The sequence below is a fragment of the Brachyhypopomus gauderio genome, chromosome 4, assembly GCF_052324685.1.
Source record: "Brachyhypopomus gauderio isolate BG-103 chromosome 4, BGAUD_0.2, whole genome shotgun sequence".
In the NCBI taxonomy this organism is placed as follows: Eukaryota; Metazoa; Chordata; class Actinopteri; order Gymnotiformes; family Hypopomidae; genus Brachyhypopomus; species Brachyhypopomus gauderio.
The window spans coordinates 16,840,484-16,867,919 of NC_135214.1; the positions used below are offsets into that span (position 1 = coordinate 16,840,484).

Consider the following 27,436-nt stretch of genomic DNA (forward strand, 5'->3'; position numbering starts at 1 on the left):
TGGTTATAATTATATGTAGTTATAATTCAAAGAACCACTTTGAATTGCTGCTGTATATGAAATGTGCTGTATAAATAAGCTTCACCTTTAGCACCTTGGTTGTATTTGGTTTAATTATATGTAATGCTGTTCTGTGGGCATTAGTCATGACACAAGACATTTACCCCACAAATGGTGTAGTTTCCATGTGCTGTTAGTCCTTAGCATTGAATAAATGTTTACAGACATCCCTTTATGTCCATGATGAGGCCCTATAGCTATTGATGACAAGAGACAGATTTACTGCAGAATCGTAGTGTGCTTTATTAGCTACGGAGTCATGGTATATGACTCTAACCCTAGACCTAGGGAATCGGAAGAAACAAAACACACATGCAACTTGTGATCAGCCTTCAATAAAGGAGGGAAGAGGCTTGTTTCATAGTCTTCAGTACATGAGGGACTGTTATTATTTCCTCAAGGTTTGCAAGTTCAAACATTCGTTTTCCTGTTGATTTGCATTTGACTTTTTGGCACTTCATTTCTGGCATTTTGTTAATGTTGGTGTTTATTAAACACTGAATATGCCGATTTTGGTTCTCCATAACAGAAAAGGTTTACAGACACTAAGCCCATCTCTTCTTGTGCAAAAGTTTCAACACTGGAAACTCCAGGGAAGCCTTCCATAAAATCAACTGAATCTGATTTTGAATATCTCAGTAATATACAAAAAAATGGGCTTTCATTTACGCAACTCTTACGGTAGTTTTGGAACATAAAAGATACATACAATGGTCTATCAAACAGTTAAGTTAGTCAGTTTCTCACATCACTGCCACTGATGGGGTGACATGGGCATGAACAAAATTACACTTTTATGCAGACAAGCAACAAGGCATAACTACACTAACCCTAACATAAATTACACATGAATAAGCTTTGCTCGAGATGCCTGAGAGCTTTAGCCCAGTGGGTGCCATTACTTCTGTGTGTGTTTAGACTGCCTCGACGTAGTTGGCTGGCAGCATGCCAGTCTTCCCGGTACGCTGCACAGTTCCGTACATCCAGCCCTCGTCGATGGACTGCACGTTCACGATGACGTCTCCGTCTTTGAAGGACACCTCATCGCTGTCGGCAGCTATGTAGTCATACATGGCACGTACGGTTTTCTGTACGGAAGAAACAAAGTATTACTGGCTTAATTTCACAGCAATAATTGTAGGCAATGCGATTTATCCTGAAAATTATTGTTTTGTCTTCAACAAAGTGTAAAGCTAATGAAAATGACCAATCCAATAATAATAGCTGTCTTTGTCCTTTTTGTCCTCCTACTTACTCCAGTGGTGGAGGGGTGGGAGGGCACAGAGGACACCGTAGTCTGCTGTGTAGCCACAGAAGAGGATCTCTGCTGGAGCTCAATGGTCTTAGCCTGCTGGTATCCTGTTGGGCAGAGAATGAAAAGCAGTATTCATCAGGAGTGTTTGAGCTTGGACTAACAAAAACTAATTTGTTAGCGTGTTTGCAAAGGTCAACATTGTTTTATGCTTAACAATGTATGCTGTAGTTCTATAGACTATATGAATTTAGTATATCTACCTGTTAACAATAGCTCCCTGTTAAATGCCTATTGGTATTCAGTATACAGGAAACATACCTGTGGTGGGAGTAGGGAATCCGTTGCTGTAAAGGGACATGTGGTGTTCGACGTTCTCAGACACCTCTGACTTCTCATCACCAACACCGCTCATGGCGCTGGTGGAGCGCGAGTGCTCTTTACTGCGGCGCTGTGCCTGAACTGAAGGATGGAGAAAGCTCAACAGTCAGCATGGCATGAGATGATTGGCGACCCCAAAGATCTAAAGTCAGGAATATGTGGACCCAGCAACCATGGAGGAAAAATTATATTCATCCATCTACATTTTAACATTAATTCCATCTCCCCCGGCCCCCTGTAATGTTAGTCTGAAACATTAGCTTCCTTTAAAAGCATTATTTTCCTAACTTCTTACATTTTATATTTAAGAAGAATCAAACTTTCCTTTTACAGATCACCAAGTACTATATCAGCTAGCTGCCCACCTGACAACATATGGAGACTTCTTGACTGGATGTTGTCCTCAGCAGGGTCATAGTCAAAGACTGAGCCAGGGTTTGTGCGCCATACACGGAGGTCTGCAAGAACGAAACAAAGGTTACATATGGTGGTGAATCCTACTTCACTGATACATCTGCAGGAGAAGCACAGATGTTTGCTGTGTGTCAGGAATATTGAGTGAGCTGACCAGTGATGGTCTCCTGATCATGTTCTATTGCACGTCTCCTCTCCATCTCCACAACACGCCTCTGAATTCCCCGGTAGCTGATATCACTAAAGTCCTGTGTGTTCCTTTTTACACGCTCAGTCACAAGGTCAGTGGTGGTAGGGGTGAAGCTACCCTTACTCTTCTCAAAGTCCTCATGGTATCTCACCTAGGGCACAGAAGAGATGACCTTTTAAGTGTTATTCAAATGTGTTAACGGCACAAACAGGAGTGTGTAAACTGAAGCTCACCCCAGAAATGATGCGCTGTGTTTCTTTCACACGTCTCATCTCGGGAGTGTCCAGTACGAAGGCAGCCTTGCCCTGCACCTGTTTACGGAAGCTGTCGGAGTACAGGACCTGCGCAACAGAACCAAGGTGTTGGCAGTATAAGTGATTTACTAAGATACACTGAGCTGTGACCATCTTTCAGGCTAGGGTTGAAATGGAGGAGGGCAGAGGAAGGAACACTAAAATCAGCACAGAACCACAGGACCACAGAACCACAGGACCACAGAACATAAAACAGGATGTTATTGCAACCTCAGACAGATGAATTAGCAGAAAGTTCCAGGCTTTGAGACAGATGGAGGTGTGTTTGTCTGACTCCAAAGAAGTGCTATAGGACAGGGGAAACCATGAGAAACCAACCAATTACAGGGACGTTAGAAAAGGATGTACAGTGTAGAGTTTCAGTATCTGGCATGAGTATTCCACCCCCTTAAACTTTCACATTATGTTGTGTTACAACTTTAATAGGTTGTTTACCATGTGACTGACATGTGGAATTGATGACGCAAAGGTTAACTGGACAAAAATTAGACATCTTGTATATTAAAACATTCTGCAATTCTCCCAATTCTTGGCATGAGGTTTTGCTGCAGTTAAAACTACAAGCCCTTCACATTGTTTCAGTTAACTTTGCACATCTGGATCGTGACATTTTTGCTTGTTCTTCCTGACAAAATTACTCAAGCTCTGTCAGATTGCTTGACTATCATTGGTTAACAGCAGTTTTTAAATATTATCGCAGATTCTCAATTCAAGTAATGTCCTGGCTTTGACTTTGCCACTCAAATACACAGAGGTTCCTGCTCCTTTGTAGCTGTGGCAGAATGAATGCATGAACTCCCAGTGAATGTAGATGAAAAACCTGCCCATGGTATAAAGCTGCCTCCTCAATGTCTCACTGTGCTGATGGTATTCAAGCCCAGCAGACCATTCAATCTTTTTATGGTGTTCTACTGAATCTCCATGCTGCCTTTTTACAAATTCCAAATATAATTTCAAACAGCATTTTTCTCAAGAAAGGTTTTCTTCTTGCCATTCTTCCATATAGCCCAACTTTGTGGAATATCTGACTTTTCAGCTTTTAATGTGTGAATGATTTAGCTAATTATAACAATTTTTCTTATACTTCATTATTATGGACTATTCTGTGTAGATTTGTGATATATGTTTCCAAATAAGCTCATTTCAATTCCAGATAATAACACCAAATGTGAATAGGTTCAAGGGGGTGAATACTTATGCAAGCACTGTATATTAAATGTTTTACATTCAGCAGGTAGAAGAATGAAGTTAATATTATTAGCCACCTAAGCAAGAAGAAAGAGTTAGACAGGTTATGTTGGACACTATTTCTAGGGCACACGTCCTGTCGTTGAATACCGAGCTAATGTTCTCTTGGTTCCGTTTGACCCGCTCCATCTCTGGAGTGAATACCACAGGAGTTCCTTTGACAGAGGAATCTTTATACAAAACCTAGAGTAGAGAAGAACAAAACCCACAGAGGCCAGTCAAAATCACGCACCATGACACACACTCCACGTATTCCTGCACCAGGAGATGCAGGTAAGGCAAACGCCACTCACTACAACACGTGAAATATTATTATTATTATTATTTCCCACAGTGGTAGAACCCTGAAGTGAAGGGTTAACAAAAAGCAAATCCATGGTGTCAGATGAGATGGTGTCAGTTTGTTTATATTAAAAAAAAAGGATGAGGTTACACTTGATTAGATGCAGAAGTTTGAAGTTGCATGAGCTTGTTTAAAGGCTGAAACATAACTGGAAGCCTCTCCAAGATATAAGGTGTGCATAATGTCATCTGGCAGTGGGGTGGGCTTAAGTTGTATTAGGAAAACTAAGGGAAGCACAATAGCAGTCTTGACTTCACTATGTATCTCAGGGGCTAACACGTAATGAGACAGCAGGACAGTGGGGAGTGCTAGCACAGGAGAGAAGGAGGAGTTAATGGGGGTGAAGACACTCTCATAGAAACTCTGAAGCTTCCACTACCGAGCTGATGTTCTTCTGAGTCTCTCGGACTCGCTTCACCTCAGGGAGGTCCGGTATAGATGTGCCTCGCCCCATCGAGTCTTTGTACTTTATCTACCCAAAGATTTGGTCGCATGCAGACAAGGCAGATTGTGAGGGGCAAAAGTGAACCCAATATGAACAAGAACATTTAGACTGAAAACATCAAAATCACAAACAAATGGCAAACATTAAGAACACAGCAAAAAAAATCTCCCAATGGAAAGAACAAACCAACACACATTAAGAATACTAAAACATTATCAACTCCAAAATATGAAAGAGCAACTTGAAGACATTTAGGCAAATAAAGCTGCATAGTTGTTTTTTTTTCAGAAATTCAACAGAGCAATCATTTCAAGGTGAGTATGATGTTTATAGGAATTAGCAGAGAACGCAGCAGTCTCATCATGGACATTATACATGTTATCAGTGAAGGATTTCAAGTGCTGATCATTAATTTGTGGGGCCACTAATGTTAATCTGGGGAATTCTATGGGTTGGTCTAAGAGGAAAAGGGTGGGACGGTGACAGATGACTAGGTTGGGGTCACACCCGATTGTACCGTGCTAATATTTTGCTGATTGCGTCTAACTCTTTCCATCTCTGGTGTTTCTGACACAGCAATTCCGCCTCCTAAATCATCCTTGTAACGAATCTTTAGGTAAGTATAAGCAAAAGAGGATTCAGTACATTTTGAAAATATTAAGTACATTTTAAGCAAATACTTATAAAGGCTTTTAGCATAAAAGTCATTTGAAAGGTTTGAGTAATTAGAATAATTAGAATGGCTTGTTGATATGACAGCAAATTTGAAGATAATTAAGAATGTTAGGAGGTCAATGTGAGGTGTGCATTACAGTGTACACCATTATAAAAAGGAAGAGGACTATTTTAAGGCAACAGTATTTTGAGCAGAAGGAAACTAGAAAAGTGACAGAGTTAGAATAAAGGACCAAATTGGGTTAAAGCAAGGGGTTGAGTTTCTAATTAAAGAGCCACGAGAACTCTACCGAGCTTATCGTCTTCTGACACTCCTGCACGCGTTTCACCTCAGGAAGGTCTGGTATAGATATGCCTTGATTGAGCTTGTCCTTGTATTTGATCTACTCCACATTTTAATTTGGAGCATAGAGATAAAAAGACATGATGATAGAACAAGAATATAAAACATGAACAGGAAAAGAAGAAAGTGTTTCGAAACAACACTGGGAGAAACAGACAGCGCTAGAAAAAGAGTAACAATACACGCTTGTAATGTAAATGACAGGACACTCAGGTATGGTGCATGCCTTGTCATATTTGTAAAGTTGAACTTCATAAAAAACACATTTTTTTATTCAAAGGTCAGTTTTTGGATGACGCGGTATTAAACAATGTGCATATTAACATGAAGTTGACGTGAGGGACATTAAATTTGGACGGTTTTGATGATTTGGGATGGTTTAAAAGGGAGGTTCCCCATTCAACCTGGGTTGTGAGGAGAACTGGGGGGGTAACAGTGAGAGGTGGGAGGTTGGGATGGGGTCACACCACAGTGTACCGTGCTAATAGTCTCCTGATTGCGTTTAACTCTGTCCATCTCAGGCGTTTCTGCAATAGCAGTTCCTCCTCCCAAACCCTCCTTGTACTGAATCTTTGGAAGTGTGAAAGGTAAAAGCATTATGACCATTTGCTAAGCAGCTAACACTCCACTTGTTTGTATCTGTGGGAGCCACTGAATCTTGGAGTAACGAGACCAAAAAAACTTGTAATGTAACAGATACCTTAGATAAATATCTTACATAGCATCACAGAAGGCAAACATACCATGGCTGGCATAGCATGCACAAACTGTTACACACCTGGCAATAATGTAAAGCATAAATGTTTTAACTTCACAAATGGTTAGGGCCACTTTATCAAACAAACCAACTGTTAACTTTACGTTAGTCCACACTCAGCTAGTGTGTAGTTAATAACTAGTTCAGATTGCTACATAATATAGGAATCGGTGAAAAAAGACAAAGAAAATGGGGAAAAGTAGTAATTCCAAAGATAAAAGGACAAAAGTGTGCGGTTAGAAAAAAGATGGAAAATTGGGTTTAAAAAAGGTACTCAGTAAAACAGCGGGTACCGAGCTGAAATTCTTTGTGTTTTCTTTAACGCGCAGTATTTCGGGGGTGTCCATTACTGCTGACACTTTCCCCTTACTCTGTTTAAGGTCAGTCTGGTACTGTAGCTACAGAGAAAAGAACACAAGTGCAGTTAAACTGGCACACAATGAAAAAAATCAACCAACTCCATAAAAAATCTCCACGAAAAATCAAAACATTGCAACAAAATATGCTCAGTATGTTCAGGTGAACGCATTGACTGTTTATAATCATCAATAACTTGCAGAAAGAACAAGATGGAATCATTAATTATGTAGGTGCTGTCTTATAGTTTAAGAGTCTTGTCTGTGAACACAAGTCAAGTGCAAAAAGACAAGTGTCACGGAAAACAGTGGAAACGCCACATTCACTGGGAATAAGGAAGGAACCCAAATCATAAACACAGAGACAGCAGAAGCAGCCAGGTGCATCTCGGCTATAACACTCACCGTGCTGAAGTTCTTCTGGTTTTCACGCACTCTCTGCATCTCAGGAGTGTCCAGGACAGGGACATAGTGAGACATGGTCTTCTCTGCCTCCTCCTTGTACTTTTTCTGTATCAGAAATGAATGATGTTAGACAAATGCACAGACTGCACTGAGAGGCTTTTGTGTCGGTCTATAATGCACACATTATTCTAACAATAAAGAAAACCTACAGTATTAACAGCTAAAGGTGATGCTATTTATTTACTACATGTAGTTCAAAGTGTATAATGTCATATTCAGGGGTTTGCCATTAACCCGTACCTGGCTGACAATATTTCTGATCTGCTGAGCGTGAATGATGTCAGGGGTGTCAATCACAGTGGTGTAGGTGGCCCTGTCCTGCTCAGCATTCTGTTTGTATTTGGCCTGTAAAACATGACAGTTGTCATAGTACAGCCTCATAATGTCAAGGAACACTATGTAATGTCATGTAATGTCAAGGAACCCCCCCCCCCACAAACCTGCATTTTTTAAAGCTAACACCCTAGTTTTCTATTTATGCTTTTAATTACCTTGTTATAGGTCAGGGGTGTCCAAAGTGTGGCCAAATGAGGCCCACATTCAAATATTCACTAGCTCGCAGCCACTGTTGACCACAGCATTTTATATTTCACCAGAAGATGGCAGAGTATACTCTACTATACTATACACTGCCCAATGTACAGTAAGCCCCCCCAGGCTGAATAGATGGCCCCCACACATGTTCACCTCACCAAATCTGGCTTTACTGCAAAATGTTTGGACACCCTGTTATAGGTTATAAGAGCAACAGACGATGAACTGACCTGGCTAAGGATGTCTGTGGCGTTTCTCGCCCTCATGAAGTCAGGAGTGTCAGTGGCCAAAGCCAACATCCCTTTGCCCTTTATCTCTTCCTCCAACGCCTTCTTATACTCCCTCTGTAGAGGTGAAGAAAAGTCATTAGTTGTCTGATAATACAGTATTTAATGTGCAAAGCTACCAATTTGCAAAGCTGCGGCATTGTCACTAAACTAAACGCACTCCGCTAATATGACATATCAGAGGTTAAAGAGCTTAATTAAGTTTCAAAATTGAACCCCTACAGGATGTTAACAGCATCGGGGCATGGGAAAGGTCCTGTTAGAAATTTAGAGGAATATTAAGAATACAGGAAAGATCATTCAGAACTGAAAGGAAAAAAAAATATTTAGTAGGAATTGCAGAGGAATCAATAAACTTTATTTCCAGACCTGGTTAGAAGAGGTGGTGGTCCATTAGAAAGAGGACGGGCTTTTTAGTGGTTAGCAGAGGATCAGGACTAAGCCCTGTTAGTGTGGTAAAGAGGTAAAGAGGCGTGAAGGCGTGGGGAGTAACACGGGAGCTCGCTCTACCTCGCGCCGTCCTACCTCGTTGAGGATATGAGTAGCATTCTTTGCTCTCAGTAATTCAGGAGTTTCCTCCAGCACTGTAAGCCCTTTACCCTTGACCCCTTCCTCTAGATCCCTCCTATACTCTTTCTACAGGACGGAGAAGAACAGACAGACTGCAGACAGAGCATACAGCAAGACCCACACGCAGAACTACTCAGGACCAGTTCTGCTCACACGTAGAACCCAATGTCACCAAGCCTCCACTCTGAACCAGTGTGTCTAATACTAAACCATAGCAAGGGTAGGGAGTAATGGTAGTGAAAAGGGAGCCCAAGCAGAAATCATATGTTGCAGATGTGTACTGTGTTAAGTATTTGGCTTTATTTTTCCATAAAATGTATTCTATTTCTTTTTTATTTCTTTCATTTCTGACACTCCCAGAGGTCAGATCAAATGTGCTTGTGAATTTGTAAAGCAACCTAATGGCAAATTTGAATAAGGACATGGATGACGGAGATAATCAGGTCTACACAGTATTTATGATTGTTGTTGTTGTTGTTGATGTACGCAAGGGCTTAAAAATAATTTAGTTTATTATGGTTCTTGAACTTCTTGTTTGTAATAATAAGATTTTAGGGTTAGAACAAAGGCATTGGTGCATTTGGAACGTAACCTGATAAAAATGAAAACATTTTAAGAGTTATTATGAAAATACACGATGAAGAAGAGGTTCGTTAAAACGGCACAATATGTTTTGATTTGGTAGAAAAGAAATTCAAAATTCAAAGTCAAACTTTTCAGAAAGGTTAATAAAAACACTCAGTTAAAAAAGATTTGTTGAAACTACAGTGGATTACAGATGGATTACAGTGGACGGAGAGAGCAAGTGAAGAAACAGACAGAAAACACGAGCGCAGAAGAGGGACGTTACTGATTGTATTACGTATTGTGTGGTGATCCATGCAAACTAACCACAACCTACTTGTGCGTCACCCGGGAACAACAAACGCATTCGGTATGATGAGACGGTTGTGTGGCGGTGGTCTTAGTATGATTACCAGGACAGCAGGGAGAGTGAAATATAGGTAGGTCCATCTTTTACCTCACTAGCAATTTTGGTGGCATGTCTGACATGTATCATGGCAGGGGTGACCTCCAAGCCTGACAGGTTCTTGCCTTTCATGCTCTCCTCAAAGTCCCTCTTATAGTCTTTCTATCCACCGCAAAGATAAAAGAGTGAAAGACACGTGAGTCCTCAGAAATACAGCCTTTGGGGACCTGCTGTGATCACGGACACAACTGATCTTCCATCTGTGTCGTGTTAGATCGTTGGTGATGTGTTCTCCTCATTAGCCAAGTTATACTTAGAATAGGGTGATGCTCTACAGGGTGCTGAAATTAAACATTACTCAACAGATCTGTAGATACTCAGAAGACAACAGAACATACTTTACCATCTCCTTAGGTCCTGGCTGGAAATTGAAACATATGTATCCCCGTACTTACCACATATGTCTTCTCCATCATAGCGCTATTGCTATCGTTGTCCGAAGCAAAAGTCCTCGCTGTCAGGTGTTACAGCAAGTGAGAGCGAGCGCGTGGAGATTTACCTGGCTCTGCATCAGGTGTTACAGCGAGTGAGAGCGAGCGCGTGGAGATTTACCTGGCTCTGCATGTGCTGGGCTTCCTTGGCCGACACATAGGTGGGTGTCTCGAAGTCCAGCATGGCTTTCCCTCTTTCCTTCTCATATTTCTCCTTGTACTTCACCTGTATATGAACAGAACCACGAAGGTCAAACAACTGCCATAAATAAGGTCAGCCCAAGAGATCAGAACCGATCCATTTACTTTTGGTTTTCAACACTGATAAATAATGATTCAGTAACAATAGTACTGGACCCATAGTTTCAGTTCCTGATGTAGCACTGATAAGATCTGGCAAGAGAGACTGTTAATTCCTGTAGAAAACCATTTGTTTATTGAAAACTCATTAACAGAAAGAGGAATGAAGTCAATGGCAAAATACAAACGGCATCAGGGTTAATGCAGATTATACTGAAATATTAGATAAAATAACTAGATAAAAATAACCCAAACAAATGAAACAATACAGACTCTCTCTGCTTTAGGGAAATGGCTGGTGGGAATATGTGTTCCGACACACAAAAACAGGCACGCGTACACACAATGGAAAGTGGGGTGAGTCAGCGGGATAGGGCAAGACATGGCAGGACTTACATGACTCTGCAGATCAGAGGCCTCTTTGAGGTGGAGCTGTTCAGGCGTGTCAGGAATCATGTGATAGTGACCTTTACTCTCCTCAAATTTCTTCTTGTACTGGTACTAAGAGGGAATGCTCTGTAAAGCCACTGAGTGCAATTTCACTTGTCCCTTATATAGAACCACCTCTCACTCATTAAAGAAAAATAAATAAATCGCTATTTATGTTGAGATCTTTTTTAAAAAAGCTACTACAAAAAAGTACTACAAAACTGTCTCAAATTATTTAAACTTTGAAAAATATTTTTGTGCAGTTTTCAAAGATAAAATGAAGAACAAAGATAAAATGAAGAAGTACAAATACAAAAAACGAGGAAGAAAGTTAAGGGGTTCAAATGTTTTGTTATTCCAAATTAATCAATCAAAAAATCAACAAATGAAAGCTCTAGTTATAGTGTCATTAAGAGGGCTATATAGTCATACATGGGTAAAGGTAGAAAAAAGGTAAAAGGTTAAAGCAAATTGCTAGTAAGGGAACAGGTGTGAAGTCAGAGGTGGGGAGAGTGAAGATCACTATCAGATGATGTCCTTCAGGAAGGGGTCAGTGTTTCAGGGTTGTGGAAGAGGTACCACATTTACAATGAAGGAATTATTTGTTAAGTTGCAAAGGGTGGTTAAAGTGTGAGATGAGATCACAGGAAATGTGAGGACGGATGAAGGGCTTCACAAAGATCTTACACTGCTGGCCAGCTTGCTGGTGCTAAGGCCATGCTGCATGGACAGGGACTCAGCCATGTCGGTCACGGGCTTGTGAATCTTCTTCAGGTCTCCCTTGTACTTCACCTGTCAAAACAAACAAACAAACAAACACCTTCAGCTTCACATACCTGGAGCTTTCAATGAAGATGAAGATGAAGGAGAATAAATACAGTGCAAATACACACCTCACTTGCAAGTGTGTTGGCATCCTTCAGAGTCTGATAAATCTTACTTTCCTTCAGGTCATACTGTGGCTTCTTTCCTTTCATCTCCTTGTCAAACTTCTCCTTGTATTTCAACTTTATAGAGAAGAGACAGTGGTGTTATTGAGTGCCGTCAGGGAGGCCCGCTGCTGAGAGTGCAAGCCACAATGCTTGAACAAGCGCCAAGAGATTCACTGTCGAGTGATCACCTCAGTATTCACATGCTTGTGACAACACAGGCTGAACAGAAAGGAGAGTGGAAGGAACAGGACAGGCAGAAAGCCGAGGTTGCCAACTGAGTCTGATACAACTGAGTCTATGTTTTAGTACACTACATTTCTTCCAGGGGGTTGACATTCTTTGCCAGATTCTTTTCACAGAGTACAGGTCCCAGGTGGCAGGCGCAAGACATAGAATATACAAAGCAGACCACACAAAACATATATTCTATATAAATATATGTATATATGGGAGTAACTGAAATAAAGACAATTACAAAGCCCAGATCATGATGAAGGACATCCACCGGATGAGGAATCATCTTGAGAACAAGCAACAAGCAAAGGCAGAATCATCTGAGGAAAGTGCAGAACAAATCAACAGGCCATAAATGAAAGAGACTGAAAATGCCTCTTCTGGCAGAAGCAGTGGCTCCACAACACCACCTAGTGGTCGGAGCACAGCAGCCATGTGGCTATTTGAAATATTGCGTACAGATGCTGATTGGGTCTGCACAGTCCTGGTTTCAACAACACGTCTATGACATGAGATGCAACAACATATGGTGATTTTGACATTTTCAGACTGACAGCGACTGAGTAGAGGGTGTGACCACTTTACATTTCAGTCATTGGAGAAAATGAGGATTAAAACCAAACAGTACTAGACTACATGTCTATGCATCAAGGCAAAAGCTTGCATCAAAGCGCAAAATGGGATAAAGGGCAAAAATGCCGAAAATAACAGTATATAAAAAAAAAAAAAAACACAACAACCACCATATATGGTTGGGAGTGTGTCAAAATCCACTTCCCTAAATGTAACGCATAGTGTGAGAGAGTGAGAGTGAGAGAGGGAGAGAGAGATGGAGGGAGAGGGAACAGATACACCAGACAAACAAACAGGGTGACTGGCCCTGGGGTTCAGGGCCCCTTCTTACATCACTAGTCAGGGCACTCATTCTCTTAATGTGGCGCATCTGGGGGGTGTCATAGGAGGCAGCTCCATGGAGGGAGGGCTTATCCTACAAAGCGCAGTGAGACGGCAGGGTGACAGCAGTGAGAATGGGACAGGACAACCACAGTAAACGGATGGGGAAGGGAATAAACTGGATGATGAAATGGAAGAATATGGGGTAGAAAGGGACAGTGATCTAGTTGTAATGGACACATGGACAGTATTAGACATGAGGATTATGCTGGTGGATAAGAGAAGCATTGCTGGTGCGTTTAACACTACCACTACAGTTAATATGATGAGGCTGCTTTCTAAGAATAACATACATGCAAAATTAAGTAAACAGGGGAAAGACTCCAGAATAGTATTGCATACTATTTGACACAGGTTGGTCATATGTTATAAAAACTCCATGAAGAGAAAAATATAATTATGTAATGAAAGCATGGCTAAAGCAAAGGGTGAGAGATGGTACCTGACTGTTAAGCTTGGACACTGCGGTCGCCAAGGCGATGTCGGGGCGGCTGACCAGAGATCCTCCACGGCTGGCCTCTTGTCGAGCTTTGTCCCTATAACCAATCTAAAACCACAACAGAGGTTTGGTTGGTACACTCATGATCAAATCCTAATGCACCAAACAGAGTGTTGAAAGACGAACAAACAACTGTCCAAAGCTTATGTACCTCACTGATGAGCTTGCTGGCCTGGGTAGCTTTCCTGATATCTGGACGGTCGGCAACAGGAGTATAATGAAGTTTGGCCTTGGCTTCCTGTTTATAGTTGATCTACCAACGGACAGCACACAGATGTCAACCTACTGTACACTAACCATCTGACCTCACATCGCCCATGTGAAGAAGATCCCACTGGGAAGAGTTTTGTGCTGGCCAACAGTCTTACATTGCTCTGGTTCTTGGCCACTTCCATGGCGTGCTGCACGTCCGGAGGAGCCGTCATGAGGTTGTACACTGACCTGCCTTTCTCCTTCTCAAACTTCTCTTTGTACAGTTTCTGTGGAAAAGGTGGAAAAGGGGGGGTGGCGTGTTAAAACCCTCGCTGTCCCAGTGGAACCTGACAAGGAACATAAGCAAACCCGTCACCCGTACTTACGTTGCTGGTGATTTTGCCGACCTCCCTGCTGTGGGCTGTGTCTCGTGTCTGGGCCAGAGTGGTGAAGGAGCCACAATGGAGATGTTCCTTCCCGGCCTGCTTGTATTTGCTCTGCCAGGGTGTTTTATTTCAAAAGTTAGTGGACATTTCTAGACAAACAAATAACATGTTTAATAACTTTAATCCATGTAGTACCTCAGAGACCAGGGAAGAGACTGATTTGGCGTGGAGGATCTGGGGCGTGTCAAGGACAGCCAGACATTGGCCCTTGGCCTCTTCATACTTTTGCTTGTATTTCACCTGGTAAATGAGAACAAAAATATTGTACATCAAACAAATTACAATTACAAATTCAAATTGCTTTTGAAGATGGCTTAGTTACAAATTACTGCTGACAATCCATGGAGTGAATGGCACTCACATCACTGGCGAGCTCAGTGTTCTTCTTAGCCAGGAGGGTGTATTTATCATCGGCCACAGGCATCACGCAGCCTTTCAGCATCTCCTTATCATACTTGTATTCAACCTGTGAAAAGCAAAGAGATCATTTCATCATTGTTTTCTTCCCTCTCAGGGCATCTTGGCCTGTAACAAAGACTGGAACCCAAACAGTACTTACATCACTCTGCTGGAAGTTGACCTTGGCAGCATGAACAAAGTCAGGCCTGTCAGCCGTCCAAATCCACTTATTCTTGGTGGCCTCATACTTCTTCTTGTAGTCAAGCTGCAGGGGAGATGGGATAAGCAGTGAGAACATTGCATTTAGGAAACTAAGCACATCGTCTCAGATCATGGAGCAGGACGGGCTTACGTGGCTAATGTTCTTGTAGGCCTCCTTGGCCGCACGGATCTCGTAAGCATCGGGAGCAATGTTGATCTGAGCCTTACTTTTCTCATACAGTTCCTTGTATTTCAGCTGTAAAAGGAAACAGGGATGTCGGTTTCAGTGGCGTGCGGTGTAGATTATTTGGATACATGTTTTGTGCATACAGGTGCAGGACTGGCACTACTATAATGACTTACAGTACTGGTGAGCTCCTTGACCTTCTTCATGTGCAGGTTGAGAGGGGTATCGTGGCCCAGAGTGTAGCCTCTGGCCTTGTTCTTGTTATATTCCATCTTGTAGATGATCTGGAAAAGAAAGCAATGCATGTCCCAATTTCATTAGATCTCCAAACCCAAGTTACAAATCAAATTGGAGCTAGTAAGGTCATATTCCAGATGAGCAGAATGTCTGATCATCAGACTACCTTAATCCCTCAGTCCTTCTCTCCATGTGCACCCAGCCTTACAGATGTATGCATATTACTTGGGACTCTTTTGCCCCTGTTGTAAGCAGCCTTGGACAAGTGAATGAATGTGAATGTAATGAGTCACAGAGCTGGGGGGGCGCTTACGTCGCTGATCTGCTTGCGGCGCTTGTGGACCTGGTGCTCGGGGGTGTCCAGCACTGATGTGAACTTCGACTTGACACGCTCATACTGTTCCCTATACTTCCACTGCGGACGTAAGAAACATGACACAAGTCAGGCTTTGTCAATGCAACAGACAAAATGTTAAAATGTAACCTCAAAATGTGAACAATGCTGTGATACTGGATAAATTAGTAGCAGTTGGATTTGATGGGGATTTTAGCAAAGCCAACATATTTTCAATAACAAAAACCACTTCTTAATCCTATTGAATTATTAGGTACAGTGGTTTGGTAAGTAAAACTGTGCTTGCTTTGGCTAGAATCCAAATGAAAGCAACAGGTATCAGAGATTATCAAAATAATGATATTACCCTACAAACTCTGCAAGCGACACATGCATGAAAGAGCAAGCAACATTTAGAAATGCCAAAGTTGGAGGTTGAAAGCAACTTCAGGCTCCATTACACACAAAGACAATGACGAATAACTGTTACCTAGTGTTGCTTCTGAAGCCTATATTACTCTGAAAAGTCTCAGCTCCTGCATCTGGAATTCTGTCCAACTTTCTATTAGTCTTTTACAGTGGCGCATCACAGGCAAAAATAATACTTGCTTTTTTTTGCCACTATAAGATTTTGGAAATTGGCATTATATACCAATTAATTAAAATATTTATATTTGGTTTATTTATTATGTTTAATAAATTTATCTTATTATATAAAATGTAGGAATTTTCCTTTAGATCAAATATTTAAAAATCATATAAAATAATGCATAGGCTAAAACATGATCATATGTTGCAGTAATGCATGTGCATATGAAATGTTGCTTTCTTCATGAATCCTCCATCTCACACCTGTCAGACGACATGAGCTTAATGAGCAGGATGAGGGTTTCATTAGACATTTTTTATGAGGCAGTGGATGATGGGAAAAGGTAGCCAAAGGTAGTCATGGTGAATCAGTGCACCAAACCACAAAAGGTGGAGTTAGGAACTTGAGATGGGGGCAGCAGCGAGGGTCTGTGGTGCTGCCCGTGGGCGGATGGTTACCTTACTCCACATGCTGGAGTTGTACATGGCGTTGAGGATGTCAGGACGGAGCAGCTCGTTGCAGCCGCTCTTGTGCATCTCTTTGGCCCTACGCCTATATCTGACCTGTCCGTGCAGGAGACATACACAAAGACACACACGGGGGGGTCATGCCACGCGGAGGGGCAGGAGGGGGGAAGAACGGACAGTGAATCCTGCAGCCCTGAGGCGGATCGCTCCAATATCAATCTGCTCGATCCAGACAGGTGGCTCCTGTAATCATGAAGGCCTTTCTGAGCCAAAATGATTGTTAGCACCAATAGTGTTGCTTTTTCATAACTCGGACATGAACGGTTATGTTTCAGGAAAGGCACCATCTGGAGCTTACAGATTGGTATACTGCTCTCACAGAACCCACAGAGGGTCATTTGTGTGGCACAGCAGCAGACACCTGATAGAGAGAAAAAGACCCAAACAAGTGACATAACAGCCATGCGACGGCACCATCCAGCAGGTGGGACGTGACCTCATGCTGGGCCCCCGAGGCGGGGCCAGGGCCCCCGGGGAGACACAGCAGCTGGGGACATTACCTGGCTCCACTTGCTGACCTCTTTAGCCAGGAGGTTTCTAGGGTCATCTACAACTATGCTGTACTTATCCTTAGACTTCTCGTAGGCAGCACGGTAGGATCTCTGCTCAGAATATCAAGGTCAGAATTAAAGGCAACTGCATCCGGTCCACTGAGGCTTAATACCCAAGCAGGAAAAAAATATGATTTACACTCATCCAGGAGAGAGAAAGTCATTGGTAAGGAAACAGAATGCAGAAGGGCAATAGTTTTAGACATTTAAAAATGTCAATAAAAGGCATCTGTATGAAAATGTACCTTTACAATTGAATCCACTTTAGATGCAGAGGAAAAACGCTTTACATGTTAAACTTTTATACATATATATATATATATCCTACATACATCAAATATTCTAAATTTGCTGTATCTGGCTTTGAAAATTAGCAAGTCTTTTAAATTAAAAACGCAGTTAGAGAATCCGTTATTGAACTTACATCATTGGCGAGAGCAGAAGCATTTCTGATGGCCTCAAAGTAGGGTGTGTCACATGTGTACTTGAAGTTGCCCCTGTTCTTCTCATACGATGCTTTGTAGTGTCTCTGTCAACATCAGAAAGTTCATGGTAGAGGTAAGTGATTGTTTGGTAAGGGTGCAAACATATTCATGATATTTTGCTCTAATGCCCGTGGCTGACGCACTCTTTACCTCACTGTAGAGAATCTTATTTTGCCCAGCATGGACCATATCGGGTCTGTCCCACACATAGCAGCCAACACCCTTTATCCATTCTAGATCCTCTTTGTATTTGACCTGAAACAAATGAGAACATGTATTCAATAGGTTCAAAAGCAATTAAAAGTGACAAAGTCAACGTTCCATTCAAAGGCCTCTTATTGACATGTATTATGCATTCATATGCTAAAAACTAGATGTACTCACATCACTGGCTTGGTCTCTCACAGTCTTGCTGTGGAAGAACTCAGGACGGTCCGGGATGGACTTCCATGTGCCCAGGCTGTCGATGTACTTCTCCCTGTACTTAACCTGTGACAGACCCAGTGAGTCAGGGACTGAACACCACACGCAGTTTCCCACAGCATTTCACATGAAGAAAGAAGGTCTCCACTGACCTCGCTGATGTCATCCCTGACCCGCTTAGCGCAAACGATGTCCAGGGCATCTTTAACAGTGTGGTAGTGTCCCTTAGCCTGCTCAAAGGTCTCCTTGTAGCGCAGCTAGAGGGAAAAGCACACATGAGATCACCAGGACACAAGAGGTCTACAGGACACAAGAGGTCTACAGGACACAGGGGTCTACAGGACACAGGGGTCTACAGTATGCAAGCTTTATACTTACATCGCTGGAATTAAGATAGGCCTTTTTGGCTCGTATCAGTATGGGCGTATCATGGACAGGAGTATACCTGAACTTCATCTTCTCATACTGTTCTTTGTACTTTTTCTATAGGTGCAAAAACATACATGAGAATAAGTACAAATATGTGGGAGTAAGTTGGAAAAAAGAGTTTTTTAAAACATTTCATTTATAATGTGACTTACCTCACTGTATACCACTTTCATAGATCTGGCGTGACATATGATGGGTGTATTAAGCTCTGGGGTGTAAAACGCTCTCTCTTTGGATGCAACATCAGTGTACAACCACTAGAAAAGAGAGACATGTCATATGAAACTTCATAGACTCATTCCTCACTGACACATCTCCTAATCTACAGTTCCTCAGAATGACCTCAAAAATTATTTTATAATCCCTGCATCCTTATACATTTCATAAACATTTTAGAAAAGCGGCACCTTGTTGGTAAGAGTCTGGGCCCACTTGGCTCTCTTGAATTCAATGGCATCCGCTGTACTGGTGCATTTGGTCCTCTGTACGTTGCCATCAGCTTTGTATACCAGCTGAACACATCAGGAGAGACATTGCAGAGTTAAGTGGCTTTGAAAACACATGTGTATTCAGGTGTATGTATAAATACCTGCTGGCCCATAACCTGAAACTGATGCTAAACAACTCACGTCACTTATGTGAGTCTTCAGCTCAGATATGCGCTTGTACTCTGGTGTGTCCAGTACTGTGGAGAAGTTGGCAAAGTTCTTCTTGGCCTCAATGTCATAGGAAGACTTGAGGGGAGATGGGAGAACATGAATCAGTATCAGAGCATTAGACCACCAGCACAGAACAGTCTCCATGTGAGTGGTTGGTAGGTGATGATGATGATGATGATGATGATGGCAGTAATGATTATGTTCTTTTTAATTTACCCTAAATTTGTTGATATCACGGATGCGGACCATCTCAGGAGAGTCGAACACAAAGCAGCCGATGCCTCTGAGCCAGTGCAGATCCTCTTTGTATTTCAACTACAACGAAGGCCAGCAAACACTGTTACTACATATGTTACCACATATGTTACCGTACATGTACGCTACAATAACTGTGTTTCATCACATGCGGCATGGCAGAACAGAACACCACCTAGCACATCAGTAATTATGTAGTCATTTCATTGTCTCTGAGTGTGGGATGTGTAGTCTTGGGCACATACATCACTGTTGATCTGATTCACGTGGGCACAATGCAGGAGTTCCGGGGTGATTGGCATGGGCAGGAGGGTTCCTCTGCTGTTGTAGTATTTCTCCTTGTAACAAACCTGTCAAGGATTGGGGAAGTTGGTCATTCTCTTTGCTAAGCTTTGGGCTAATAAAAAACATTTGTTTTTGCTATCTGTGTTTACTTTAACAGGCTGCTCTGTGCAGGTTTAACTGGTGGAAAGAATACAGTGAACCAAGCAAGTATAGTGCTAAGGAAATTTGAGCAGGGTAGAAGAAGATTTAAATACAGATTACTCACATCACTGATGGCCTCTTGGGTTGCCTTAACTTGCTTGATCTCAGGGGTGTCATACACAGAATGAACTTTGTCTTTATCCTTTTCATACTGTTCACGATACAGACGCTAAAACACAAACACCATAAAATACTTAGTAAGTAAATACAAAGTAAATTGTTAATACACAACTAGTAAAGCTGAGATTTTTTATTGTGATTGTTTATCTTACCTGGTTGATGATCTGGTTGGTCTTTCTGACATTGACAAAATTGACACCATCAGGGTCCAATTTGTAATTCTTGGCCTTCATGAGCTCATAAGCTTCTTTGTACTTCACCTTTCAAAGTGAACCCAAACACATATGATGAGACATATTGTCCATGTCAGATAAACCTTAACCACAGGTTAACCAACTGGTGGGCATAATGCTTCCTCACATTGCTGGTTGTGATTGTGTTGGCTTTGGCTTGCTTGACGAGTGGCGTGTCATAAGGAAGAGCATATCCCGTCGGCATGAACTTCTTGTTGGCCTCCCTGTAAAGGTTCTGTAAGGGGAAAAATAAATAGATGTTAGGCATAAAGTCACAATGTGATTCATGGTTATGAACTCTTACAAGATCAGGTAGGAGAGGCATCTTACATCACTCTGGACGAGGTTGGCCAAGCGAACTCTTTCGGTGTCAACAGTCACAGCAGGAGCAGTGTTGGTACCCTTCACGTTGGTTTCATAGTCACTCCGGTAGTTGAGCTGATAAATGGAGGGCCGGGAGTTAGTGTCACAGTACCAAACTCTGACTGGCATGTGCAGTAAGGATTTAGGCATGACGGTGACGAATCTGCGTGCATTATGGGAAACCTACCTCACTCAGGTTCTGTGCACTGGCTTTGCTGGTTGCATACACGGGGGTGTCCACCACCACAGAGTAGTTCTTGAAGTGCTCAACTCCTTTGGCTCTGTATAAATTCTGAAGCAGACAGTGGAGAACATGTTTGAGGTTTGGTAGGACGAGTAGCATGTGAGACATTGTAGGAGACAAGGTGCAATGAGCAGGACACAGAGTCCATCATCTACCTCACTCTGGAGCTTCATCGCCTGCTTACAGCGCAGGATCTCAGGGGTGTCCCAGACATAGCAGCCAATGCCCTTCAGATAGTTTATGTCATCTTTGTAGAATATCTGAGGAGAAAGATAGTAGCATACAGTCAGTATTGGGGGAAAGTGTTGAAAATAAAATAGTAAAAAGTGCAGTAGACTAATGATCGTAACATGGAAACCGTGAATACGGTTATGTTGTCTGACCCAGTAAACTGCATCTCAAACTGAAATGATAATGGATCCATATTGTGAACGTATGTGAACTGTGGCGTATTCAGTTGTACATACTAAAACCATAAATGAACATGAGCAATATGATCTTGTAAAAAGTTTTTAAAAAAAGAGTTTACTCACATCACTCAGCTGCTCGTTAACTTTGCGGGCATGTGTGTAGACCTTCATGTCAGGCAGACAGATCCACTCGTGGAGGTATTTACGGTAATCCACACCACTGATCATTTTCTGAGTGCTGCGTGCAGCTACTACATCTAGCATATCGTGAGGAACATGGATTTTGGCTTTGGTCTTTTCCCAGTTCTCCCTGTACAGACGCTGTAGAATGAGATACAGAAAGAATGTTTTGTTGTGATCTGGCGAATGTGTTTGAAATATATATATAAAAAAAAAAAAACAACGTGACATTTTACTTACATCCAGGTTGAGTTTTCCAGCTTTGATGCACCTAGCAGTAGCTGGGTCATCTTCCAGGCACTTAGGTAGGGTGTAGAGTGCCTTAAACTTCTCATAATCCTCCTTGTACTTCACCTGCAGGAATCATACAAGAAGTATGATCAGTTCAGAATATTCAGGACAGCCACAGTGAATCTAGACTCCCAAAATGAAAAAGCTGTATGGAATCCGACTCACTTTGCTCAGTATGACCTTCTGCTGCTTAGCATGGGCCAGTGCATGGGAGTCCTGAGGAATGCTGTAGCTCTTAGCCTTAATCCTGTCCCACACGGCGGAATACACTTTCTGTGGGCGAGAAGACAATGCTCACACAAACATGGCCTGAGAGACCGTGCAGAGGTCAAAGCGCTTTAACATAGGGAAGTCTCACCGTGCTGTATAGCTGCTTCAGGTTGCAGCACCTTATATAGTCAAAGCTGTCCAGAACAGGCGTGTACATGTGCTTTTCTTTGTGGTAAGCTTCTCTGTAGTTCAGCTGTGAAGTGTTCAATAACACAGAGTAAAATGCATTAAATACATAACAATAGAGAAGGCAATGGCATCTTGAGGATGCCTGGGGATAAAATTAAATGATGAACTAAGGACTGCAGTCTTACCTCACTGGCCCAGGTGTGACCCAGCACGGCTGTCACATACACTGGGGTGTCTGTGACAATGGAGAAGTTACCGAACCCTTTCTTGCCTTCTTCCTTGTACTTAATCTGTTTAAAATTATAAAATGTGAGATTAAAACACAGAGACATAAAAGGACATATTCAACTGTAATTGATTCATGGCAATTGACTGTTACATTTGTAAATTGACACTCACGTCACTCTGAAGTTCATAAGACTTCTTGGCACGAACAATTTCAGGTGTGTCCCAGGCGTAGCAGCCCACACCCTTCATCCAGTTCAAGTCTTCTTTGTAGAACACCTGGAATCATGGTCAAATATCAAAATGAATCAAATCAAACAAATTTATATTACAGAGTCTCATGAAACAGCTTTCTGTGTCTATTGAGACATTTACAGATGACCTACATCACTCAGGATCTCATTGGCCTTGCGGGCACGGATAACATCGTCCTGATCAGGGTGGCATGTCCACTGATGCAGGTGGGTGCGGTACAGCACATCACTCAGGATGTCTTGGCATCTCTTGGCAACCACATGGCTAATCATATCAGCAGGAATGTGTAACTTAGTCTTGGTCACATGGTAGTCCTTTTGATAGTCTCTCTGTAGGAGAAGTAGCATGAAATAGCATTTATCCTAACAAAGCAGGACATCTGGCCATCAGGACATCTAATGACCTTTTACATCTATTATGCATTAAGATGTTATTTCTCTTGATTTTTTCAAGGTTTTATGTGATGAGTTGACATAGGCTTACCATAGGCTTCATCTGTTCCATTTTACCAGAGCGGATGACCTCTGGGAAGTCAGCCAGGGTGTTAGCCATGTAGTGCCCCTTGGCCTTCTCGTGGGCATCATGATACTTATGCTGAAAAGTTCAAATCAGTGAATGATCTAACTAATAGATACATGATTGGCCTCAGTACTAATACTAAATTCAATAATGCATCCAGCAGCCAGTGGGACACTCACATCACTGACTGTGTCTCTGGTTCTCTTTGCTATAGTAAGGGGGAGGTATTCATGGTTCAGCTGATAGCCAGTGGCCTTGGATTCATCCCAGCCAAGTTTGTACAGTTTCTATAAAACAGACCAAAGACAAAAAACTCATAATTTACACCAACAATGAACATACAGATATATACAAGTGTTTAAATATGACAGTGAGAACAATGTGCACTACCTCACTGGTGATCTTTGCCACCTCTCGGGAGTGTGCTAGCTGTGGTGTGTCTTGAGATCCAATGTAGTGGCCCTTCTCCAAATTAAACGACTCTTTGTACTTCAACTATGCAACAAAAAGACAGGAAAAACTATAAAATACTAAATTATATGCAATTATATGCAATGTTGAACTTTAACTGTGTTTATGCAAGACAGAACTAAAATGTAACTAAAATAAAAAATTTTACTCAAACATAATTACAAGAAATTGTCAAAGATATAAACATTTCTTTACAGTATTATTCTAAAATTTATTACTAGTAGATTAGTATCAAACATCTTATGCATATGGAAAATCTCCAATTTCAGAAAACACTTACATCACTGAGGTTGAAGGCATTAACCTTGGCCAAGACAATTTCTGGCCGATCCACAACACTAGTGAACTTGCCAAAGTTTTCCTTGGCATGTTTCTTGTAAAGTCTCTGTAAAGAAAGAACAGAATCATCAGCTGGCGTATAAGTCTTACTGTAGACGTGACTTGAGCACTCTAAATACTCACATCATTAAGGACCTCCTGGGCTTTCCTCACTTTCACATGATCAACAGAGTCAGCTGCCAACCATCCACAGCCACGGATCCATTCCATATCAGCCTTGTAGACATGCTGGAAGGAGAAGACAATAGCAGTGACAGAACCACTTTTTAACCTCTTTTGAACAAACTGGTATATTTTAATTTGTACCCAGACATCTCCAACTGTCCCACCAAGATATTAACAGAAATTATCTTATGTACCACTTACATCACTACGCAGATCATAGATCTTCCTGGCCTGGACAACATCGTTGGAGTCTGGCAGGCAGGTCCAGTTATGCAGGTAAGTTCTGTAGTTGAAATCATTGACTTGGATCTGGCATTTCTTAGCCAGCTCAAGAGACAACATATCCGCTGGGAGGTTGAACTTGGTCTTTGATTTGTTGAAGTCCTTCTTATACAAGGCATCACTAGCAATCTTAGCTGAGTTCATGGCCAGTACAATCAATGGGTCTTCCTCTACGCATCTTGCCCCAATGTGGTGGCCAAGTTGCTTACGATAAGACTCCAAGTACTTGTACTAAAGAAAGAAAAGGGGAGAAGCTTTTTTGTTCTCAATCAAATCAAAATATATGGTTTTTAAAAATCACATTTTCTTGGTTTAAAATGCTAATGGGATATAACTGTAAGTGAATATTAATAAGTGGATCACTTACTTTACTCTGGACACTAGTGTTGCTTATGCTCTGTTTAATGGGTACAGCATCTCCGGGCATGAAGTATGATGTAGCCTTTGTCTTATCCCAATCCTTGGTGTACAGTTTCTGTAAGAGATCAGCCGAATCACACTCATATCATTGTCAAAAACCGTTAAAATAATAGTAGATTAAAGAACTGCAAGAGAAAAATCTCTCTTACTGGGTGAATATGCTTGGCCACTTCCCGGGCTGTTGCCAGAAGAGGGGTGTCCAGCATCGTGTACTTGATCTTATCATTGTGCCAAGCCTGACGGTAACTTGCCTGAGGAACCAGAACACAGCGGAAGGTCAATTCAGTCAGTCATGGGCAGGGCAGAGCAGTCATGGCCTGGTGGTTAGGGAACTGGTCTTGTGACCGGAGGGTCATGGGTTCGATTCCCAGACCTGAGGCCATGATTGAGGTGCCCCTGAGCAAAGGCCCTTAACCCTCAATTGCTCACTCGTATAAAAATGAGATAGAAAATGTAAGTCGCTCTGGATATGGGCGTCTGCCAAATGCCATAAATTTAAATGTAAATGTAAGAGAATGGATGACAGGGCATTACAAGAAATACATCAGTGGTTTATTCTGCCTAATGCTAATGTCTTCTTCAAATAAAATCAGCTGCAAATCATTAACGCTTTCATAGAGAAATTTAAATTAGTACCTTTTGTGTGTTGGTCTGTAATATATATTAGATCTACATTTTCATTGTGCTACACTGCTATGCAACGAAATATAAATAATTTAATCCTCACTATTTTAGTGTGCAAGGACGTGTTTTTGGGGTTGTAATACTTCACCTCATCAAGCACTTTAGCAGCTTTCTTAGCACACACAAAGTCCACCCTGTCACCAGGAATAGTGTACTTCTGGTCATCGAGCTTCACACGATAGCCTCTCTATAGGCAAAGTGAGGCAAGCCATATATTTATAAAGCACATTTCATGGAAAATATTTGTTTTCAAAGATGTATACAGACGTTCAGTAGACTTACATCAGCCAGGATCTTCTGGGCATGTTTCACCTTTAGGACATCAATAGATTCATGGGGGCTCCAGCCACACCCTTTGAGCCACTCCATATCTGCTTTATACACAGCCTACCCATCGCAAGAAGGAAAACCATGAAAACAACTTTACTCAAACAATATACTTACTCAGAGGTTACTACTCTTAACTGATTAGTTAAGATGCACTCACATCACTCCGGAGGTCATATGCCTTCTTGGCCTGGACAACATCGTTGGAGTCTGGCAGGCAGGTCCAGTTATGCAGGTAAGTTCTGTAGTTGGCATCATTGACTTGGATCTGGCATTTCTTAGCCAGCTCAATTGCTAGCAGATCCACAGGGAGGTTGAACTTGGTCTTTGACTCATTGAAGTTTTTCTTGTACAGGGCATCACTAGCAATCTTAGCTGAGTTCATGGCCAACATAATCAGTGGGTCATCCTGCACGCATCGGGCTCCGATGTGATGACCTTGCTGCTTACGATAACCTTCTTTGTACTTGTACTGTCAAAGACAAAAAGCAAAGGTCACTTTGTGAAATACAAAAATATGTTTGTGTTAATAAATATGTTTAAATGTGTCAAATGTGCAAAGACATTATTGGATGGCTTACATCACTAGCAATCGCTCGAGAAGCTTTGGCTTTCAAAACAGCAACTGCATCCTCTTTGATCTGGTAAGCTTTTGCTTTCTCCGCATCCCAGTTTTTAGTGTACATTTTCTGTTTAAAATAAACAGTGATTCAGTGCAACAGTGATTGAACACTTACAATTTAAGAGAAGAATGAGGAAAACTGCTGGAAATTCAAAGGGCTCTTACATTGCTGAAGGTAACAGCATTGGTCCTGGACAGTTCAATTAACGGCGTGTCTGGTTGCATATGGATGGAGGTTTTGTCTTTTTCCCAAGCCTCTCTGTATTTCCTCTGTGATTGAAATAAATAAGAAAACCATTTTAACAAACAAAGGCTCAATGTTCACATTTTAGTGTAATGGGACTAATACAATAATACACTGTGTTGATATTGCGCCATCAGAGAAGCTGAGAAGAGCATGACTAGGATTCCTACAATGCCATGCGCCTCTCTGCAAACTTTCTTTTGGTTTGGTGTAATGTTGAAAATAATTGTAAATGATTAATTTGTGTTCGATGTTGTCCAGTTTTTGTCTGGTGGCATTGCTTTAAGTAGCCGTGTAATCATGGGATCAAGTAGGCAATATATATTATGATTAAGATGAAGTTCAAATAATGTCAATGATAATGTTCAGATACTGTAGCACTGTGAGGGAGAATAGCTATGTTTTTATGTTAACACCAAAAGTAAGTAGCCCTATTACATCAGAGACAACATTTCAGTGAAAGTGAATATATGCGTGGATTGGTGATTGGATCAGAGGAGCTTACATCACTGAGGATACCAGCGTTCTGTTTGGCCAAGACAATGACGGGCAAATCCACCGCACTGGTGAAGGGGACTTTGCTGGGAGGTTGCCTGTACAGTCTTTCGTTGAGGATCTTCTGGGCATTCTGAACTTTAAGAACCTCAACAGAACCATGTGGCATCCAGCCACATCCACGGAGCCACTCCATGTCTGCCTTGTAGACAGCCTAGGACAACAGATTAAAACTTGTTCAATTATGTTCTTGTAAGCTGGTAAGTGCCGGTCCTATGATAGGTAGGTGAAAAAGATCTGAGAAA

At 41.8% G+C, this 27,436-nt stretch overlaps 1 protein-coding gene across 17 annotated transcripts in view; it reads right to left on the reverse strand.

Annotated features, from left to right (window-relative positions):
- Positions 1-278: 278 nt before the first annotated feature.
- neb (nebulin) overlaps positions 279-27,436 on the reverse strand; it is a 59,225-nt gene continuing 32,067 nt past the window's right edge. For 2 of the 17 annotated variants that reach the window (XM_077002706.1, XM_077002704.1), the window contains 70 exons: positions 27,142-27,345; positions 26,558-26,662; positions 26,352-26,459; positions 25,931-26,242; positions 25,726-25,830; positions 25,532-25,630; positions 24,909-25,010; positions 24,707-24,814; positions 24,259-24,570; positions 24,016-24,120; positions 23,834-23,938; positions 23,473-23,577; positions 23,262-23,369; positions 23,047-23,157; positions 22,695-22,892; positions 22,483-22,587; positions 22,269-22,373; positions 22,043-22,147; positions 21,850-21,957; positions 21,634-21,747; positions 21,337-21,534; positions 20,959-21,063; positions 20,747-20,851; positions 20,527-20,634; positions 20,324-20,431; positions 20,116-20,223; positions 19,908-20,012; positions 19,603-19,707; positions 19,319-19,417; positions 19,073-19,177; positions 18,851-18,955; positions 18,596-18,700; positions 18,393-18,497; positions 18,167-18,271; positions 17,976-18,080; positions 17,742-17,846; positions 17,531-17,635; positions 16,487-16,591; positions 15,419-15,520; positions 15,045-15,152; positions 14,833-14,937; positions 14,641-14,745; positions 14,443-14,547; positions 14,217-14,321; positions 14,022-14,132; positions 13,812-13,922; positions 13,595-13,696; positions 13,387-13,491; positions 12,895-12,978; positions 11,718-11,831; positions 11,512-11,616; positions 10,792-10,896; positions 10,217-10,321; positions 9,656-9,766; positions 8,590-8,700; positions 8,008-8,121; positions 7,484-7,588; positions 7,184-7,288; positions 6,716-6,820; positions 6,143-6,235; positions 5,613-5,705; positions 5,165-5,257; positions 4,582-4,674; positions 3,950-4,042; positions 2,531-2,638; positions 2,262-2,448; positions 2,059-2,151; positions 1,634-1,774; positions 1,316-1,419; positions 279-1,148 (listed from right to left, as the gene is read on the reverse strand). In XM_077002706.1, the coding sequence (XP_076858821.1) occupies positions 975-1,148; positions 1,316-1,419; positions 1,634-1,774; positions 2,059-2,151; positions 2,262-2,448; positions 2,531-2,638; positions 3,950-4,042; positions 4,582-4,674; positions 5,165-5,257; positions 5,613-5,705; positions 6,143-6,235; positions 6,716-6,820; positions 7,184-7,288; positions 7,484-7,588; positions 8,008-8,121; positions 8,590-8,700; positions 9,656-9,766; positions 10,217-10,321; positions 10,792-10,896; positions 11,512-11,616; positions 11,718-11,831; positions 12,895-12,978; positions 13,387-13,491; positions 13,595-13,696; positions 13,812-13,922; positions 14,022-14,132; positions 14,217-14,321; positions 14,443-14,547; positions 14,641-14,745; positions 14,833-14,937; positions 15,045-15,152; positions 15,419-15,520; positions 16,487-16,591; positions 17,531-17,635; positions 17,742-17,846; positions 17,976-18,080; positions 18,167-18,271; positions 18,393-18,497; positions 18,596-18,700; positions 18,851-18,955; positions 19,073-19,177; positions 19,319-19,417; positions 19,603-19,707; positions 19,908-20,012; positions 20,116-20,223; positions 20,324-20,431; positions 20,527-20,634; positions 20,747-20,851; positions 20,959-21,063; positions 21,337-21,534; positions 21,634-21,747; positions 21,850-21,957; positions 22,043-22,147; positions 22,269-22,373; positions 22,483-22,587; positions 22,695-22,892; positions 23,047-23,157; positions 23,262-23,369; positions 23,473-23,577; positions 23,834-23,938; positions 24,016-24,120; positions 24,259-24,570; positions 24,707-24,814; positions 24,909-25,010; positions 25,532-25,630; positions 25,726-25,830; positions 25,931-26,242; positions 26,352-26,459; positions 26,558-26,662; positions 27,142-27,345 (8,205 nt within the window). In that variant the 3' untranslated portion in view covers positions 279-974. The other 15 variants (XM_077002705.1, XM_077002707.1, XM_077002711.1 and 12 more) reach the window with 15 other exon arrangements.